The sequence below is a fragment of the Oncorhynchus nerka genome, linkage group LG19 (genome assembly GCF_034236695.1).
Source record: "Oncorhynchus nerka isolate Pitt River linkage group LG19, Oner_Uvic_2.0, whole genome shotgun sequence".
Lineage (NCBI taxonomy): Eukaryota > Metazoa > Chordata > Actinopteri > Salmoniformes > Salmonidae > Oncorhynchus > Oncorhynchus nerka.
In genome coordinates, this window is record NC_088414.1 from 4,535,040 (window position 1) to 4,551,911 (window position 16,872).

At 42.6% G+C, this 16,872-nt stretch overlaps 1 protein-coding gene across 13 annotated transcripts in view; it reads left to right on the forward strand.

Moving 5' to 3' along the window:
* Nucleotides 1-16,872, forward strand: part of LOC115147134 (calcium/calmodulin-dependent protein kinase type II subunit beta) — a 70,880-nt gene that overhangs the window by 39,181 nt on the left and 14,827 nt on the right. For 7 of the 13 annotated variants that reach the window (XM_065004639.1, XM_065004641.1, XM_065004643.1 and 4 more), the window contains exons 13-14: nt 4,338-4,409; nt 8,703-8,737. In XM_065004639.1, the coding sequence (XP_064860711.1) occupies nt 4,338-4,409; nt 8,703-8,737 (107 nt within the window). The remainder of the gene's footprint in view (nt 1-4,337; nt 4,410-8,702; nt 8,738-16,872) is intronic. The other 6 variants (XM_065004645.1, XM_065004648.1, XM_065004650.1 and 3 more) reach the window with 1 other exon arrangement.

Here is a 16,872-nt window from a genome sequence, read left to right on the forward strand (position 1 = left end):
CCACTGCATGACTGCCGCAAATAGAACTTCATTGAGCGCAATAGCAATTGTAGAATTTTGGGAATTTTTCTTTTCGCTTTAACAGAAAACCGATGGCCGTTTAAACTTTAAAGGGAGAGTTCACCCAAATGACATATTGGTTTCCTTATCGTGGAAGCAGTCTATGGAAAAGGTATGACAGCAATCCATGGTTTGTTTTAGTTTCCCAGGCACTGTTTCCAAATGTTAACACTTTAGCATTTGTGGCACAAATTCAATTCAAGCCATGGGACGGATATTAGCATTTTTCGCGCATCATGTCCAAATAATCGAAAAGTATCTAAAATGAATTGTGAAGTTTACCAAAGTCACTTATGGATTATTTGGACGTGCGAAAAATGCAAATTTTTGTGGTATCCAATTGGTAGTTACAGTCTTGTCTCATCGCTGTAACTCCCGTATGGACTCGGGAGATGCAAAGGTCGAGAGCCGTGCGTCCTCTGAAACACAACCCAACCAAGCCGCTTCTTGACACAATGCCCACTTAACCCGGAAGCTGCGACAGAGCCTGGACTCGAACCCAGAATCTCCAGTGGCACAGCTAGTACTGCGATGCAGTGCCTTAGACCACTGCACCACTCAGGAGGTCGACTTGAGTGGGATTTGTGCCACTCGAGAAAACAGAAATAGAAAGATTATCATTTAGAAACAAATCAAATTTGTGGTCTGGACTACCAGTGAAATTACTGATTTTATTATTATTAATTAATTAAATTAATTATTGGACCCATTCTAGAACACAGGGAACACTGAGGTTCATATGGACCCATTCTAGAACACAGGGAACACTGAGGTTCATATGGACCCATTTTAGAACACAGGGAACACTGAGGTTCATATGGACCCATTCTAGAACACAGGGAACACTGAGGTTCATATGGACCCATTCTAGAACACAGGGAACACTGAGGTTCATATGGACCCATTTTAGAACACAGGGAACACTGAGGCCCATATGGACCCATTCTAGATCCTTTGCATGCTGTTGTGGCCCAGTCCCAGAGGAACACAGGAGAGGGGGTTAGGTAAAGATCAGTGGCATCATCATTAACACACACACACACGTTAATACAGTAGTCTCTCACGGCCTCCACATCTCTTTCAGAACACCTCTCCATTGTAATGAGTGAAGTTGTTCAGGGTTTCTGTTATTATTACTTTCCGGCCCTTCCCAACAATGCAGAGAGAAAGAAAACAGAAATATTCTAAAAGTAAAACACGTAATAATAGATACACAATGAGTAACAATAACTTGGCTACTATATACAAAGGGTACCAGTACCGACTCGAGGTAATTGAGGTACACTGCATGGCCATAAGTTAGTGGTAATGACTTCAAATTAGTGGATTCTGGCCATTTCAGCCACCCCCGTTTTTGTCAGGTGTATAAAATCGAGCACACAGCCATGCAATCTCGATAAACAAACATTGGTCGTAGAATGGCCCGTACTGAAGAGCTCAGTGACTTTCAACGTGGCACCGTCATAAGATGCCACCTTTCCAACAAGTCAGTTCATCAAATTTCTACCCTGCTAGATCAACTGTGAATGCTGTTATTGTTAAGTGGAGCAACAATATCTTGGCTACAAAGTGGTAGGCCACACAAGCGCACAGAGCGGGACCACCGAGTGCTGAAGCACGCAGCATGACAAAATCGTCTGTCCTCTGTTGTAACACTCACTACAGAGTTCCAAACTGACTCTGGAAGCAACATCAGCACAAGAACTGTTCGTCGGGAGCTTCATGAAATGCGTTTCAATGGCCAAGAAGCCGCACACAAGCCTAAGATCACCATGCTTCACTATCTGGCAGTCTGACGGATGAATCTGGGTTTGCTACCTGCCCAACTGTAAAGGTTGGTGGAGGATGAATAATGGTCTGGGGCTGTTTTTCATGGCTCAGGCTTGGTCCCTTATTTCCAGTGAAGGGAAATTGCTATAGCGTACAATGACATTGTGTGGCCTGCCACTTTGCAGCCAAGCTGTTGTTGCTCCTAGATGTTTCCACTCAACAATAACAGCATTCACAGTTGACTATGGCAGTTCTGTATACATCTGGCCCTTCTTTGGACACTAACAAACCTCCAAACGAGCTTCAATGCCATACAACACTCCTTCCGAGGTCTCCAACTGCTTTTAAATGTAAAACTAAGTGCATGCTCTTCAACCGATTTCTGCCCACACCCTCCCGCCCGACTAGCATCACTACCCTGGACAGTTCTGACTTAGAATATGTGGACAACTACAAATAGCTAGGTGTCTGGTTATTAAGCATCTCCAATCCAAAATTAAATCTAGAATCAGCTTCCTATTTCACAACAAAGCCTCCTTCATTCATGCTGCCAAACATACCCTCGCAAAACGGACTATCCTACCGATCCTTGACTTTGGCGATGTCATTTACAAAATAGCCTCCAACACACGCAAATTGGATGTAGTCTATCACAGTGCCATCTGTTTTTTCACCAAAGCCCCATATACCACCCACCACTGCAACCTGTATGCTCTCGTCGGCTGGCCCTCACTACATATTCGTCGCCAAACCCACTGGCTCCAGGTCATCTATAAGTCTTTGCTAGGTAAAGCCCTGCCTGATCTCAGCTCACTGATCACCATAGCAACACCCACTCGTAGCACGCGCTCCAGCAGGTATATCTCACTGGTCATCCCCAAAGCCAACACTTCCTTTGACCGCCTTTCCTTCCAGTTCTCTGCTGCCAATGACTGGAACGAAATCACTGAAGCTTTATATCTCCCTCTCTAACTTTAAGCATCATCTGTTAGAGCAGTTTACACTGGACCTGTACACAGCCAATCTGTAAATAGCACACCCAACTACTTCATCCCCATATTGTTACTTATCCTCTTGCACCCCAGTATCTCTACTTGGAGTGCAAAAGGGTGTGTTTGGGTATGTTTGGCAGCATGAATGAAGTAGGCTTTGTTGTGAAATAGGAAGCTGATTCTAGATTTAATCTATCACTCCAGTGTTAATGCTGAATTGTAATTATTTTGCCTACATGGCCTATTTATTGCCTTACCTCCCTACTCAATAACTCTGTGTTATTGACTGTACGTTTGTTTATGTGTAACGTTGTGTTGTTGTTTTTGTCGCACTGCTTTGCTTTATCTTGGCCAGGTCGCAGTTGTAAATGAGAACCTACCTGGTTAAATAAAGGTGAAATAAAAAATGTAATAAAAAATTATATGCTTCCAACTTTGTGGCAAGGCCCTTTCCTGTTTCAGCATGACAATGCCCATGTGGACAAAGCGAGGACAAAAATTGTTTGTCGAGATCGGTGTGGAAGAACTTGACTGGCCTCCACAGAGCCCTGGCCTCAACCCCATCCAACAACTTTGGGATGAATTGGAACGCCGACTGCAAGTCAGGCCTAATCGTCCAACATCAGTGCCTGTCCCCACAGCATTGTTCCAGCCTCTAGTGGAAAGCTTTCCCAGAAGAGTGGAGGCTGTTATAGCAGCAAAGGGAGGACCAACTCCATATTAATGGCCGTGATTTTGGAATTAGATGTTTAACGAGGATGTGTCCATATATTTTTGGCCATATAGTGTAAATATGTACATCTAACTAAGAATAAAGTGACAGATCATAAACAGTAGCGGGCAGCGTACGTGATGAGTCAGAAAAGTTATTTGCAAAAAAGTTCAATGCAGATAGTTCGGGTTAGCTATTTGGTTAACTATTTAAAATAACTATTTAGCAGTCTTATGGCTTGGGGACAGAACCTGTTCAAGGTCCTGTTGGTTCCAGACTTGGTGCGTCGGTACCGCTTGCCGTGCGGTAAAAGAGAGAACAGTCTCTGACTTGAAGAGAGGAGGGCCAGCCGCTGCCAGGGATACTAAACCAAACCATGGATTGCTGTCATACCTTGTACACAGACTGCTTACAGGGTAAGGAAACCAATGTGTAATTTGGTTGAACTATTTCTATAAGAAATATATTCCATTTGTCACATCCCTACTTCCTCTGCACTCACACGGTGTCTGCTGACCCAGGTAAAATGGGAAGGAGACTTGCATCTCAGAGTAGGAGGGCAGATCTGAGATCAGTTTAGCCTTTTAGATTATAATGAATGGATATTCATCCTTATGATTATTTATCCTGATCCTAGATCAGCACTTACTCTGAGACGCTCGACTTACCTTGGACCTTACGTGACTTCAATCTGTCCACTTCACACTAACACACTTCTGTCTTCTCTTCCCTCGCTCCTTTTCTGTTCTTTGCTTTCACTTGTTCTCTGTCTTTCTCTATTTCTCTCCCTCTCTCTGCGTCAGTTGGTAGACAGTCTACATCTCCGGCATCAATCACTACTGTGTCTGGAACTACCGCTGGGATAGTGGAGCAAGGTATCCTCTTTCTCTCCTCCCTCCATCACTCCATCTTCTATACCTCCTCCTCCACTTGTACACCTTCTCTCCTCTCCCTCACACTCCTTTCCTCATCCTTTCCTTTTGCTCTTCTTGTGTTCTTCCTCTCATCCACTACCTCAAATCAAATGTATTTATATAGCCCTTCGTACATCATTTGATATCTCAAAGTGCTGTACAGAAACCCAGCCTAAAACCCCAAACAGCACGCAATGCGGGTGTACCTCCATTATCCCTCCTTCCCTCTCTTCATCCTCCCCTCCCTCTCTAACGAATAAGGCAGCATGCATGGCATATCCATCTCTCCTCGCTCTCCCTCCCACCCTCTCGCTCTCTAACGTGCTTTAGTCTTTTGTGCCTTTGGAGTCGTTTTCTGTCTTTTTTTTCTGCCCTTCGTTCCCTCCCTCATGAGCAGTGTGTGAGGTGTATGAGGCTTGTTTGATGTGTGTGATAAATGCAGGTAACTGCCAAACTAAACAAAACACTGGAGTAAACTATGGATACAAATTATGTTGAAAGCAGGTTCTTCCACACGTGTGGTTCCTGAGCTAATTAAGCATCCTATCATGCTGAGGGTCATGTATAAAAATGCCCAGTTGCCCATTATTTTGGCCACCTTAGTTAGAAGAAGAGATTTCATTTACTTTGAAAGAAGGGTGTCAAAGGAGCGTAGGGGGGTTAAAGTCAATCAGTCAGTATGTCAGTCACCAGATCTCAATCCAATTCAACACGTATTTCTCATGGAAGAATGGTGTCCCATCCCTCCAATAGAGTTCCAGGCACTGAGTGTTCAAAACATTAGGAACAACTGCTCTTTCCATTACATTGACTGACCAGGTGAATCCAGGTAAAAGCTATGATCCCTCATTGAATGTTAAATCCACTTCAATCAGTGTAGATAAAGTGGAGGATACACTTTAAATAAGGATTTCTGAGCCTTGAGACATGGATTGTGAATGTGTGCCATTCAGAGGGCAAATGGGTAAGGCAAGACAAAATATTCAAGTGCCTTTGAACAGGGTATGGTAGTAGGTGCCGGGCGCACCAGTTTGAGTGTGTCAAGGACCACAACGCTGCTGGGGTTTTCACGCTCAACAGTTTCCTGTACGTATTGAGACGAAATGCCAAGATGTCCTTTGGGTGGTGGACCATTCTTGATACACGCAGGAAACTGAGCATGAAAAACCCAGCAGCATTGCAGTTCTTGACCCAAACCGATGCGTCTGGCACCTACTACCATACCCTGTTTTGTTGCATTACAGCCTTATTCTAAAATTGATTAAAAAAGTTCCCCATCAATCTACACATAATACCTGAGTGACAAAGCAAACACTGTTTTTTAGATGTATAAAACATCATAACCAAAATACCTTATTTACAGTTGAGCTCAATTTCAAGTCTCCTAAACAAAGGGTCTGAATACTTATAGTTGAAGTCGGACGTTTACATAAATGAGTTTTAATGACTCCAACCTAAGTGTTTCAACCACTCCACAAATTTCTTGTTAACAAACTATAGTTTTGGCAAGTCGGGTTGGACATCTACTTTGTGCATGACACAAGTAATTTTTGTTGAAACAATTGTTTACGGACAGATTATTTCACTGTATCACAATTCCAGTGGGACAGAAGTTTACAAACACTAAGTTGACTGGGCCTTTAAACAGCTTGGAAAATTCCAGAAAATGATGTCATGGCTTTATAAACTTCTGATAGGCAAATTGACATAATTTGAGTCAATTGGAGGTGTACCTGTGGATGTATTTCAAGACCAACCTTCAAACTCAGTGCCTCTTTGCTTGACATCATGGGAAAATCATGCACAAAAGTAGGTGTCCTACCGACTTGCCAAAACTATAGTTTGTTAACAAGAAATTTGTGGAGTGCTTGTAAAACTAGTTTTAATGACTCCAACCTAAGTGTATATAAACTTCCAACTTCAACTGTAGGTGTTCAGACCCTTTGTTAGGAGACTTGAAATTGAGCTCAGGTGCATCCTGTTCCTACAACTTAATCGGAGTCAACCTGTGGTAAATTCAATTGTTTGGACATGATTTGGAAAGGCACACACACCTGTCTATTTAAGGTCCAACAGTTGACAGTGCATGTCCGAGCAAAAACCAAGCCATGGGGTCGAAGGAATTGTCCGTAGAGCTCTGAGACAGATTGTGTCGAGGCACAGATCTGCAGAAGGGTACCAAAAATTGTCTGCAACATTGAAGGTCCTCAAGAACACAGTGGCCTCCATCATTCTTAAATGGAATAAGTTTGGGAAATCTGCACAATCTAGGGAGAAGGGCTTCGGTCAGGGAGGTGACCAAGCACCCGATGGTCACTCTGACAGAGCTCCAGAGTTCCTCTGTGATGGGAGAACCTTCCAGAAGGACAACCATCTCTGCAGCACTCCACCAATCAGGCCTTTATGGCAGAGTGGTCAGACGGACGCCACTCCTCAGTAAAAGGCACATGACAGTTTGCCAAAGACACCTAAAGACTCTCAGACCATGAGAAACAAGATTCTCTGGTCTGATGAAACTAAGATTGAACTCTTTGGCCTGAATGCCAAGGTTCACATCTGGAAGAAACCTGGTACCATCCCTACAGTGAAGCATGGTGGTGGCAGCATCATGCTGTGGCGATGTTTTTCAGCAGCAGGTACTGGGAGACTAGTCAGGATCAAGGGAAAGATTAATGGAGCAAAGTACAGAGAGAGATCCTTGATGAAAACCTGCTCCAGAGCACTCATGACCTCAGACTGGGGCGAAGGTTCACCTTCAACATGACAATGACCCTCGGCACATAGCCAAGACAACGCAGGAGTGGCTTCTGAATAGAGGGTTTTGGACTTTGCTATAAAATGCTTTTGCTCAAATCCGATCATTGATCTCTCAACGGATCGTTGACAAGCTCCATTACTGCAGTGATGAAATAATAACGTTGACTTGTTTTGAATGAAATGTAAAAGTCTCTCCTTTTGATTACAATAATTGCACAACATTCATCCTGAGAGTTTGAGAGGATCTGCAGAGAAGAATGCGAGAAACTCCCCAAAAATACAGGTGTGCCAAGCTTGACTCGAGGCTGCCAAAGGTGCTTAAATAAAAGTACTGAGTAAAGGGTCTGAATTTCTAAAAAACCTGTTTTTGCTTTGTCATCGAGGTATTTGTGCAGATTGATGAGGGGGGAAAATGATTTAATCTGTGTGTGTGTTCATTCATACAGAAATGCAAGTTCTTATGAGTATCTATGCGCATGTATATGATCTATTTCTATTGTAATGCCACTGGTGGGTGCAAGATCTCCACTATCGTCTACGCTTAATGTGCTGAGCCTGTAATACACTTGTGTCCCCCCCCTGTGACCGGGGGGGACATAGTCAATTCAGGCTGTAAAGGCATCAGTTTCCACCTTAACTAGCTTTAATGGTGTGGAAAAACACGGGGAAAATATGCATATACTCTCTTAATATAACACCATTTCCAGATTTTCAGATGACTTCCGGGTGTTGGCTGAACGCGGTGTTCAACCAGGTTGTAGCAGTCTGTTGGCTGACCGCGGGGCACACCATCAGGCATTAGCCACTCTTTCAAGGTGGTGGAAAATTGTTTTATTAAGACAGTCTATTTAACCTGCTTTTTGGCTGGTGGTACACCATTAAAGCTAGTTAAAGAGGAAACCGATACCGTTGCAGCCTGAATAGAGGATGTTTTATGTACGAACCGGTTACTGGGGCACACTAGTGTATAACTGGCTGAGCACATTAAGCCTAGACAATAGTTGAGCTCTAGCGGCTGCCTAGGCTAGTAAAGAATGTGTGTATCATTTTCATGGCGCTTCATACTATATTCCCTGAGAGGAATCTCTTAATCTGAGTGCATCCCACCTGCCTCTGAGATTGATACACCTGCTTCTCCATTTTATATTCCCCTGCCCTTTGACCCCTAATCCCACGTGTGTGTGTGTGTGTTGTGTGGGAGTGTTTATGAATGTTTTAGTGTGTGTTAGTTTGTAAGGGTTTACAGTAGTTTGTGTGTGTATACGAGCTTGAGTGTGTTGGCACTGTTTACAGTTTGGCGTTTGAGTGTGTTGGCTTTCGAGAGATTCGTGTGTGTGTGGTGTGTTGAGTTTGCAGACAGAGTTCAATGTGTGTGTTAGCTAGCTAGGCGTAAGATAGGTATCGACACTCATGCGTGTGTATGTTTGAGGTGTGTTTTAGTAAATGAGTGTGTATGATGAACACCCTCTGAGAGTGTGTTCTCAATCTCTTTCGCAGCCAAGAGTCTCCTCAACAAGAAGGCTGATATCAAGGTAAGACACAAACATGTGTATCCTCCCCTCCTCTCTATCTGCCCCTCCTGCAATCGCAATTGACAGTGATATGCTGTGTTTTGTGGGCATGCTCTTTGGGTGTGTGTGTGTTTATTCTCACTCTTTGTGTACACTGGGCATTATGTCGCCTCTGTGTGTGCGCGCGTGTGTGTAGCCTATTAGTCTGACTTTCAGGCATAGTCGTATACGCTCTAGCTATGTAGTTAGACTAACATTCATGTGGAATGACTTGATCGCACAGAACCAAACATATATATATATATAACATCAGCTGTTTTTTTTGTGAGCAACTTTTTTAAATTTAGTTTTGTAATTTTTATTTTTACAATCAAATAAATGCATAAAAAGATAACCCCGACCCATTCCCCACTCAGTCCCCATCCACCCGCCTACATCATCCCTCCCCACCTAGAAACCTAAACCTAACCTAAGCTTCCCACCCAGTCTCCCTTGACTAGCACCGTTTATTCTCGCTGTCGATAATTCTGATGTTATAACATCTAATAGTAACTGTATCCACTGGTTAAAATGGCAGAGAGTGATGTGGTTGCCATCTTAGAACTTAAAAACATTCACAGCAGTGCTGCATGTCAGCAGGAATCTTCTCTGATTGATTGAGAGATTCAAGGGGCTATCATCGTTAAGTAGCACAATAGGTGGAGACCATTGGATATTTAAATTCATGCACTTCAAAATGTATTTTTCCCCAGAAGCATTTAGTGCCTTTAGAAAGTATACACACCCCTTGACTATTTCCACATTTTGTTGTGTTACTACAGACGGAGTTTAAAATTTATTTAATTGAGAATGTGTCTCTGGACTACACACACACACACACACACAACCCTATAATGTCAAAGTGGAATTGTTTTTTTCTTATTTTTTTAATTTGACAAATTAATTTAAAATTAAAAGCTGAAATGGCTTGAGTCAATAAGTATTCAAACCCTTTTCTATGACAAGCCTAAATACGTTTTTAAAAATGTCACAATTACATAATTAGTTGCATGGACTCACTGTGTGCAATAATAGTGTTTAACGTGATTTTTGAATGACTACCTCATCTCTGTACCCCACACATACAATTTTCTGTAAGGTCCCTCAGTCAAACAGTGATTTCAAACACAGATTCAACCACAAAGACCAGGGAGGTTTTCCATTGCCTTGCAAAGGGCACCTATTGGTAGATTGGTAAATATATTTTTTAAAGAAGACATTGAATATCCCTTTGAGCATAGTGAAGTTATTAATTACACTTTGGATGGTGTATCAATACACCCAGTCACTACAAAGATGCAGGCGTCCTTCCTAACTCAGTTGCCGGAGAGGAAGAAAACCGCTCAGGGATTTCACCATGAGGCCAATGGAAGCCTGTACAGAATCCAAATATTCCAAAACATGCATCCTGTTTGCAATAAGGCACTAAATTAAAACAGCAAAAAATGTGGCAAAAACCAAAGCGGTATGTTTAGGGCAAACACAACACATTCAAGAATGGTGGTGGCTGCATCATGCTATGGGTATGCTTGTCATCGACAAGGCTGAGGAAGATTTTTGGGATAAAAATAAATGGAATAGAGCTAAGCACAGGCAAAATCCTAGAGGAAAACCTGGTTCAGTCTGCTTTCCAACACGCACTGGGAGACCAATTCACCTTTCAGCCGGACAATAACCTAAAACACAAGGCCAAATATATACTGGAGTTGCTTACCAAGAGGACATTGAATGTTCCTGAGTGGCCTAGTTACTGTTTTGACTTAAATCGGCTTGAAAATCTATGGCAAGACTTGACTTGCTGTCAAGCAATGGTCAACGGGATACCAGGGTCATATGTCCATATTCTGTTCCAGTTTAAGGCCAGGCAACACAGGCAAAAATTGACTTGCTGTCAAGCAATGGTCAACGGGATACCAGGGTCATATTTTTCCATATTCTGTTCCAGTTTAAGGCAAAGATTTTGCTTCCATCTGTCAATTTTGGAATATTTTGCAACTATAACTTTCATAAAATGTACAAATAAATTGGCAGTAATGTATATAAATATTTGATTTGTATCATTTTATCCCAACTCAGTCAACGACACCTACCATAAATGTCGTTCTTGATAGCATGTTTCATGTAGAACTTCAACCGCTGTTTTTAAAACTCTCCATGTTGAATCATGTCAGTCAAAGGCTTGTTTTCCCAAAGCATATCGTAAGCTAGTCCATACATGGCTATATCCTTTGTAGACGTAGTCCTTCGTGTTGACAGATTAGTAATTTCCCGACATCCGATTGGTTACTGGCGTTTAAAGGCCTTTTCCGAGGCAGGTAGAGGAGGAAAAGGAGGTAGACCGCAGCAGAGCATTGAGACGCAAATTAGTTGAGGTAAAGATGACAACTAGCAGCGATCAACCAGACAGCAGCCAGCCAACCGTGGCTTTTATTCCACGTCTCAAATTAACCAACTTGAACATGATTTGATTTGCCCGAGGTTTCTAAACACTGGACTGAAAATCACCACCCAGTGATTCTGTAATTCTGTCATGATAGAATGTGCAGACTGAAGAGATGCATTTAGGATAAGTATTTACACTTCCTCCAGGCTGCAGGAAGCTCCAGGGGAGATGGTTCTTCTAGCCCACGAACTTGGATTTGGTTATGCAAATCTTAAGAAAATAAGCAAAGTTCCTTCATTGAGTCTCAGCTCATATTTATTATGGATCTACTCTTCCTGGGGTCCAGCAAAATGAAGGCAGTTTATACATTTTAAAACTTTACAATACATTCATAGATTTCACAACACACTGTGTGCCCTCGGGCCCCTACTACTCCACCACAACCACATCTCTACAGTACTAAATCCATGTGTATGTATAGTGCGTATGTTATCTTGTGTGTACAGTTGAAGTCGGATGTTTACATACACCTTAGCCAAATACATTTAAAAACTCAGTTTCACAATTCCTGACATTTAATCCTCGTAAAAATTCCCAGTCTTAGATCAGTTAGGATCACCACTTTATTTAAGAATGTGAAATGTCAGAATAATAGTAGAGAGAATTATTTATTTCTGCTTTTATTTCTTTCATCACATTCCCGGTGGGTCAGAAGTTTACTTACACTCAATTAGTATTTGGTAGCATTGCCTAAGTTGTTTAACTTGGGTCAAATGTTTCGAGTAGCCTTCCACAAGTTTCCCATAATAAGTTGGGTGAATTTTGGCCCATTCCTCCTGACAGAGCTGGTGTAACTGAGTCAGGTTTGTATGCCTCTTTGCTCGCACACGCTTTTTCAGTTCTGCCCAAAAATATTCTATGGGATTGAGGTCAGGGCTTTGTGATGGCCACTCCAATACCTTGACTTTGCTGTCCTTAAGCCATTTTGCCACAACTTTGGAAGTATGCTTGGGGTCATTGTCCATTTGGAAGACCCATTTGCGACCAAGCTTCAACTTCCTGACTGATGTCTTGAGATGTTGCTTCAATATATCCACATAATTTTTCTTCTTCGTGATATCATCTATTTTGTGAAGTGCACCAGTCCCTTCTGCAGCAAAGCACCCCCACAACATGATGCTGCCACCCACGTGCTTTACGGTTGGGATGGTGTTCTTCGGCTTGCAAGCCTCCCCCTTTTTCCTCCAAACATAACGATGGTCATTATGGCCATACAGTTCTATTTTTGTTTCATCAGACCAGAGGACATTTCTCCAAAAAGTATGATCTTTGTCCCCATGTGCAGTTGCAAACCGTAGTCTGGCTTTTTTATGATGGTTTTTGAGCCGTGGCTTCTTCCTTGCTGAGTGGCCTTTCAGGTTATGTTGATATAGGACTCGTTTTACTGTGGCTATAGATACTTTTGTACCTGTTTCCTCCAGCATCTTCACAAGGACCTTGGCTGTTCTGCGATTGATTTGCACTTTTCGCACCAAAGTACGTTCATCTCTAGGAGACAGAACGCATCTCCTTCCTGAGCAGTATGACGGCTGTGTGGTCCCATGGCGTTTATACTAGCGTCCTATTGTTTGTACAGATGAACGTGGTACCTTCAGGCATTTGTTGATTACTCTCAATGATGAACCAGACTTGTGGAGGTCTACAATTTTTTTCTGAGGTCTTGGCTGATTTCTTTTCATTTTTTCCATGATGTCAAGCAAAGAGGCACTGAGTTTGAAGGTTGGCCTTGAAATATATCCACAGGTACACCTCCAATTGACTCAAATTATGTCAATTAGCCTATCAGAAGCCTCTAAAGCCATGACATATTTTAATGGAATTTTCCAAGCTGTTTAATGGCACAGTCAACTTAGTATATGTAAACTTCTGACCCACTGGAATTGTGATAGTGAAATAATGTCTGTAAACAATTGTTGGAAAAATTATTTAGAGTAGAGGTCCTACCCGACTTGCCAAAACTATAGTTTGTTAACAAGACATTTGTGGAGTGGTTGAAAAACAAGTTTTAATGACTCCAACCCAAGTGTATGTAAACTTCCGACTTCAACTGTATGCATGCATGTGTCTGTCTGTGCCAATATTTGTTTTGCTTCAGTCTCCACTGTTCCATGTGGTGTTTTTTTAATCTTTTTTAAAAATCTAATTTTACTGCTTGCGTCAGTTACTCAATGTGGAATAGAGTTCCATGTAGTCATGGCTCTATGTAGTACTGTGTGCCCCCCCATAGTCTGTTCTGGACTTGGGTAATGTGAAGAGACCTTTTGTGGCATGTCTTGTGGGGTATGCATGGGTGTCCGAGCTGTGTGCCAGTAGTTTAGACAGCTCGGTGCATTCAACATGTTAATACCTCTCATAAATAAAAGTAGTGATGAAATCCATGTCTCCTCCACTTTCAGACAGGAGAGATTGACATGCATATTATTAATATTAGCTCTCTGCCGTGCTGCCCTGTTCTGAGCTAATTGCAATTTTCTAAAGTCCTTTTTTGTGGCCCTGGACCACACAATTGAATCAGGCCTGTAAGACCTGCCTTGTTGAAAGTGTTAAGAAGGCAGAGAATTGTTTTATTATAGACAGACTTCTTCCCATCTTAGCTACTATTGCATCAATATGTTTTGACTATGACAGTTTACAATCTAGTGTTACTCCAGCAGTTTAGTCATCAACTTGTTCAATTTCCACATTGTTAATTGCAATATTTAGTTGAGATTTAGGTTTTAGTGGGTGTTTTGTTCCAAATACATCTGGTTGCTCCTCATTACACACCACAGACCAGCAGCATCTGGTTGCTCCTCATTACACACTACAGACCAGCAGCGTCTGGTTGCTCCTCATTACACACCACAGACCAGCAGCATCTGGTTGCTCCTCATTACACACCACAGACCAGCAGCATCTGGTTGCTCCTCATTACACACTACAGACCAGCAGCGTCTGGTTGCTCCTCATTACACACCACAGACCAGCAGCATCTGGTTGCTCCTCATTACACACTACAGACCAGCAGCATCTGGTTGCTCCTCATTACACACTACAGACCAGCAGCATCTGGTTGCTCCTCATTACACACTACAGACCAGCAGCATCTGGTTGCTCCTCATTACACACCACAGACCAGCAGCATCTGGTTGCTCCTCATTACACACTACAGACCAGCAGCGTCTGGTTGCTCCTCATTACACACTACAGACCAGCAGCGTCTGGTTGCTCCTCATTACACACTACAGACCAGCAAATATTCTTTACATCATCATAATATGAATCACTACAAAACTTATTGCATGACCTCTTACACACTATATTAGGCCCAGCCTTTGGAACTTGGTTTTCCTTGATAAGGCTATTATATTGTGATCACTACATCCTATGGATTTGGATACTGCTTTAAAGCAAATATCTGCAGCATAAGTAAAGATGTGATCAATACATGTTGATGATTTAATTCCTGTGCTGTTTGTAACTACCCTGGTAGGTTGACTGATAACCTGAACCAGGTTGCAGGCGTTGGTTACAGTTTGTATTTTTCTTGAGTGGGCAGCTTGATGATAGCCAGTCAATGTTTAAAAATCACCCAGATTTAAATATACTTCTCTGTTGATATCACAGACATTATCAAACATTTCACACATATTATCCAGGTACTGACTGTTAGCACTTGGTGGTCTATAGCAGCTTCCACCAGAATGGGCTTTAGGTGAGGCAGATTAACCTGTAGCCATATTACTACAACAGTATTTAACATTATCCAGATACTGACTGTTAGCACTTGGTGGTCTATAGCAGCTTCCACCAGAATGGGCTTTAGGTGAGGCAGATGAACCTGTAGCCATATTACTACAACAGTATTTAACATTATCCAGATACTGACTGTTACCACTTGGTGGTCTATAGTAGCTTCCCACCAGAATGGGCTTTAGGTGAGGCAGATGAACCTGTAGCCATATTACTACAACAGTATTTAACATTATCCAGATACTGACTGTTAGCACTTGGTGGTCTATAGCAGCTTCCCACCAGAATGGGCTTTAGGTGAGGCAGATGAACCTGTAGCCATATTACTTCAACAGTATTTAACATTATCCAGATACTGACTGGTCTATAGCAGCTTCCCACCAGAATGGGCTTTAGGGGAGGCAGATGAACCTGTAGCCATATTACTTCAACAGTATTTAACATTAGATTATCTCTAAGCTTTACAGGAATGTGGTTCTGAATATAGACGGCAACACCGCCTCCGTTGGCATTTCTGTCTTTCCGGTAGATATTATAACCATGTATTGCTACCATTGTATCAAAGGTATTATCTAAGTGGGTTTCAGAGAGAGTCAGAATATGAATGTCATCTGTTACAAGCAAGTTATTGACTTCATGGACCTTGTTTCTTAGGCTACATATATTAATATGGGCTATTTTCTAGCACTTTTCTGGGTTGCTTGATTGTTTTTAATGCTTTCTGGGAAGCTTAGAGGTAGACTTACTCATGTTATTTACATTGGAGATGATAGTGCAGAGTGAGCTCAATAAAGTGGTCTTCCTACTATTGCACACAGCCTCAGTGCTAACAGTGTAACTCTGGTTTATAGGCTCATGATTACTGCTTACAATAGCTGTAGGATACACAGATGTAGTCGGTGCCAATGCCCCTAAGATCTTGTACAACGCAGCCTTGAAATGTGTGGACAGAGGCCAGGAGCCAAGATGATTTGGATGGACTCCGTCATTCCTGTAGAGTATCTATCAAAGTGACTCCAGCAGAGCTCCAGTAGTCAGATGTGGAATGCCAGCAGTCTGCTGAATCTTTCACACCCATGGCCCAACGATGGTACTGGACCTGAAATTATTGGCAGTTTTTTTGGAGTCTTTAAATTCTAAAATCAGTTCTTTAAAATCCATTTTCAAATGTCCGGGCTAGCACTTCTGATGTCATTTGACCCCACGTGGACTACTACAGTGTCAGCTCCCGGCATCTGTGGTAGAACAGTCAGAAACAGCCTTGTTATGTCCTGTACTCGTGTTCCTGGGTAACAGTCTGAAGCAGCCTTGTTATGTCCTGTACTCGTGTTCCTGTGGTAGAACAGTAGGAAGCAGCCTTGTTATGTCCTGTACTCGTGCTCCTGTGGTAGAACAGTAGGAAGCAGCCTTGTTATGTCCTGTACTCGTGCTCCTGGGTAACAGTCAGGAAGCAGCCTTGTTATGTCCTGTACTTGTGCTCCTGTGGTAGAACAGTAGGAAGCAGCCTTGTGATGTCCTGTACTCGTGCTCCTGGGTAGAACAGTCTGAAACAGCCTTGTTATGTCCTGTACTCGTGCTCCTGGGTAACAGTCTGAAGCAGCCTTGTTATGTCCTGTACTCGTGCTCCTGGGTAACAGTCTGAAGCAGCCTTGTTATGTCCTGTACTCGTGCTCCTGGGTAACAGTCTGAAGCAGCCTTGTTATGTCCTGTACTCGTGCTCCTGGGTAACAGTATGAAACAGCCTTGTTATGTCCTGTACTCGTGCTCCTGTGGTAGAACAGTAGGAAGCAGCCTTGTTATGTCCTGTACTCGTGCTCCTGTGGTAGAACAGTAGGAAGCAGCCTTGTTATGTCCTGTACTCGTGCTCCTGTGGTAGAACAGTAGGAAGCAGCCTTGTTATGTCCTGTACTCGTGCTCCTGGGTAGCACAGGGTTTTTGCCTT